This window comes from Sphaeroforma arctica (genome assembly GCF_001186125.1).
Source record: "Sphaeroforma arctica JP610 unplaced genomic scaffold supercont1.315, whole genome shotgun sequence".
In the NCBI taxonomy this organism is placed as follows: domain Eukaryota; class Ichthyosporea; order Ichthyophonida; genus Sphaeroforma; species Sphaeroforma arctica.
This window is the reverse complement of record NW_014040243.1, coordinates 57,672-61,656: the sequence shown is the minus strand read 5'-3', so window position 1 is coordinate 61,656 and position 3,985 is coordinate 57,672. Positions and strand designations below refer to the sequence as shown.

Genomic DNA, 3,985 nt, shown 5'->3' with positions numbered 1-3,985 from the left:
TTTAGAAGGAGAATGGTGCGGTCTTTTTTCAGAAGGTGAATGGTGCGGTCCTTTTTCAGAAGGAGAATGGTGCGGTCCTTTTTTAGAAGGAGAATGGTGCGGTCCTTCTTCAGAAGGTGAATGGTGCGGTCCATTTTTAGAAGGAAAATGGTGCAGTCTTATTTCAGAAGGTGAATGGTGCGGTCCTTTTTCAGGAGAGTGGTGTGGATCTTGGTGATGCTACTAATTGGCCTCAAGGTAGATTTCGCACATCTTTCGTCAAGAATTTGGTCAGTGCAGCTGAGTGACCCATTATCAGCTGAAGGGTTATCACTCGTGTTAACCACGGCTGTGATACTGAAGCACACGTCAGTATGGTCAGCACGGTCCTTTTTCAGGAGGAGAATGGTGTGACCCTTGGTGATACTGAGAAGTTGTCTAAGGTAGACACTGTACACCACTGACAATCGATACAAGTGTCTACTAAGGGTGCAAGCTTCGACGTCGGTATATATATATATATATATATATATATATATATATATATATATATATACATCAGTATCACCACGCCTATCAGATACTACATTCCTCGGACCGGATCGGTAGCGTATGTGTACGGATGTGTCTGCGTCAGCATCTTCATGGGTTTGTACTCTCTCTCTCTCTCCGAAGTTGTTCAGGGCCTCGGAAGCCTTGCACAGCGTCACCCCTCAGCATCCGTGTGATGTGTGCGAAATCAGAATTAAAGCCGCAAACAGTACTTATGGAGTGGCAGATGTATCTGAGTTACGTATGCATCCGCTGGGATGTAGTATGAATATAGGTGGATGATGCTTATGTGGAAACATCCATGCCTGGCTTTTATGTGATCCTCTTCCAAATCCAAGAATAAAGTCATTTGATAGTACTATATACTATAATGTATGTACACGATGATTATTTATAAACAAGTACTACGCCATTTGATAGTACTATATACTATAATGTTTGTACAAGATGGTTATTTGCAACCAAGTACAAAACTATTTGACAGTACTATATGCCATAATGTATGTACAAGATGACTATTTGCAACCAATTACAAAGCCATTTGACAGTACTATATGATATAATGTATGTACAAGATGACTAATTGCATCCAATTACAACGCCATTTGACAGTACTATTTGATATAATGTATGTACAAGATGGCTATTTGCAACCAATTATAAAGCCATTTGACAGTACTATATGCTATAATGTATGTACAAGTAGATATTCAAGTACGCACTTTTGTTATATTCCTAGCTCTGGATAGACACTACTTTGAGACAGTCGCTTATTACACGAACAACTTAGATACGTTTGTCGGTGTTCTGTTCACTCGACACTATACGCAAAAGTATACTTGTAAAACAGATCTAAGTATAAAACCTATATAAATATAAAACATATAACTACGAAATACATATTAAACTTCCTATACAATTATAAAACATATACAATTCTAACCCGTTTATAACTACCAAACACGTATTTAACTTTATTCTCAGATTTGCGCGTCTGCGTTATTCTCCAGCCACTCCATGATATACGCCGCCTTGAGATAGTTCACCGTGGTGTCGTAGTGTGTACCATCGTAGCTGTACGCTCCCCGAGTTAAGGCAAACGAGTCGAACACCTTCCATCCGTAGCCTCTGACCAGCCGGTTAATAGGTCCATTAAAGGCCGCCACGCGCTCGTCGTTTTGCGACTGCTTGAAATGCTTCTATTGGCGTTGCAAAGGAACATATGAGACTCGCTAGGGGATACCACACAAAAGCTGATTTGTACTTAAACGTTCGACACCCGTGAGAAGTCAATTCTAACCTCAGCCTGAGTGCTTATCCATATTTTCTCGCAGAACTAAACGTTTTCTTGCAGCTTGACTTGCACACCGCAAAAGTCTTTACAATCATGTATGACCTATTAACCATGGCTGTTTGCTTCCGTGAGTGCCGTCTAAAAATAGACTAGCATATAAATATATGTATACGTATACATATGTATATGTATATATATATATATATATATATATATATATAATTGTATGTATTTATAAATATATAAATATATAAATAAATAAATAAAAACTATATATATATGTATATATCCAACAATAGAATTGACCACATATTCGTTATTCCAACCAATAAAGAAAATGAATTTGGGGGATATATATGGCCTGAAAACCCCCCTCTCACTTTTTACGCAATAATGAAGTAAGTATAAATAATACATACATTGGCGTGTAACGGTAATTCTACGTACCAACTTTTTGCTCTGGTCCTGCGAATGCATCGACAGCCACACGATAGTCGCTTTCTTGCCTGCCCGTTCCCAAGCCTTATACATCGGCTCAATGTAGTCCCGTTTTACCTACACAGGGATAAATACCATACAAGTGTATTAGTGAATATGAATCATGGGCTCAATGTAGTTCCGTTTTACCTAAACAGCGATAAATACCATACAAGTGTATTAGTGAATATGAATCATGAGTTCAATGTAGTCCCGTTTTACCTACACAGCGATAAATACCATACAAGTGTATTAGTGAATATGAATTATGGGTTCAATGTAGTCCTGTTTTACCTACACAGGGATAAATAGCATACAAGTGTATTAGTGAATATGTATCATAGGTTCAATGTAGTCCGGTTTTACCTACACAGCGATAAATACCATTCCCGTGATGATTTAAGTGTTCCTGTGATTCATGAAGTGCATACATAGATGTACACACCACATTCTACCTACATAGTCTACCTACATGGTGGTGGTTCCGAACTGCACAATTGAACCACTTTTTACATTTGTACCGGTACACGATTGTCATTGCGGTGCTACACTAGCCTATAGACTGGCACTGAATTATCCCAGGTCACTATGAATAGCTGTATGTCCCGGTATCTTACCTTGAAGCTTCTTAGATTGGCATGCAGGGCTACACCAATCAGGATGAGCGCATTCTCGTCTCCGAAGAGTCCCTTCTTCTTGATCTTGTCCACCACAAACTCGCCGTGCTCCTGCATGAGATAACTCGCTTACTAAGTTATGCATGGCATGAATCCTGCATGAGAATCAAGAGCTTAAAGTGCTACATGACAAGCACACGTGAAATGCAAAATTATACATTCACGTACACTTTTGCACAGACACACACCTAGGTACACACATTTATTTATGTCCACGGATACACTTCTGTACACCCATACACGCCTGACTATACCAAACAATAACATACTATGTACGGACACACACCTATGTACACACGTACATTTATGTTCACGGATACACTTCTGTACACAAATACACGCCTAACTATGCCATACAATAACATAGTATGCACGGGCACACCTTTGTCTGTACACACACCATTACCAGCACGAGACGCCACGCCCAAAGTCCCGTACGCTTGCGAATAAACGCGTTCATACCGCTTTGGCCTTCTCACAGTACTCCAGGTACGGGATGTCTTCTGGCTGGCGTATCCCTGCACACGGGGGGTGTAGTAGTGCGTCTGTTGTCTTACCTACAAACGCTCTACATTCCATCTGCCAGTACTGTTGTAGCGTGGGGCATTTCTTTTGCTCTTGCGCCGTGGCTGTGTTGATGGTGGACCCGTGTCTGCAAAGCGTTTAACGGATTTGATCACGTGTTGTGTGCGTGAGCGTAGTACCTGTGTGTGTGTGCGTACTCGCGTATCTGACTTGCGAAGAGATTGGGATATCATACTCACGACACGAGAGCAACATGATGTGCCCTTCTATGTGCATGAAGCATGATGAATTTGTATTGATTTAAACGTTAGTAACAAGTACTACTGCAGTGTGGCACCCTTCTGTTACGGTCGCGTGGTGTCTGTGATGGTAGTCGATGCATGCCTGCACCGTGTGAGTCAATGTGTGTGTGAGTGTATTGTGATTGGCCAATATATATATATATATATATATATATATATATATATGTATATATACTATG

General features: G+C 40.4%; 1 protein-coding gene across 1 annotated transcript; it reads right to left on the bottom strand.

The window, feature by feature from the left end:
* Positions 1 to 1,488: 1,488 nt before the first annotated feature.
* SARC_05118 (hypothetical protein) lies at positions 1,489 to 3,737 on the bottom strand (the record flags this gene model as incomplete). The annotated part of the gene is made up of 5 exons (XM_014301026.1): positions 1,489 to 1,730; positions 2,273 to 2,380; positions 2,920 to 3,030; positions 3,442 to 3,631; positions 3,715 to 3,737. 5 exons carry the CDS (start codon positions 3,735 to 3,737, stop codon positions 1,512 to 1,514), a joined length of 651 nt encoding a protein of 216 aa, XP_014156501.1. The 3' UTR covers positions 1,489 to 1,511.
* Positions 3,738 to 3,985: the final 248 nt, after the last annotated feature.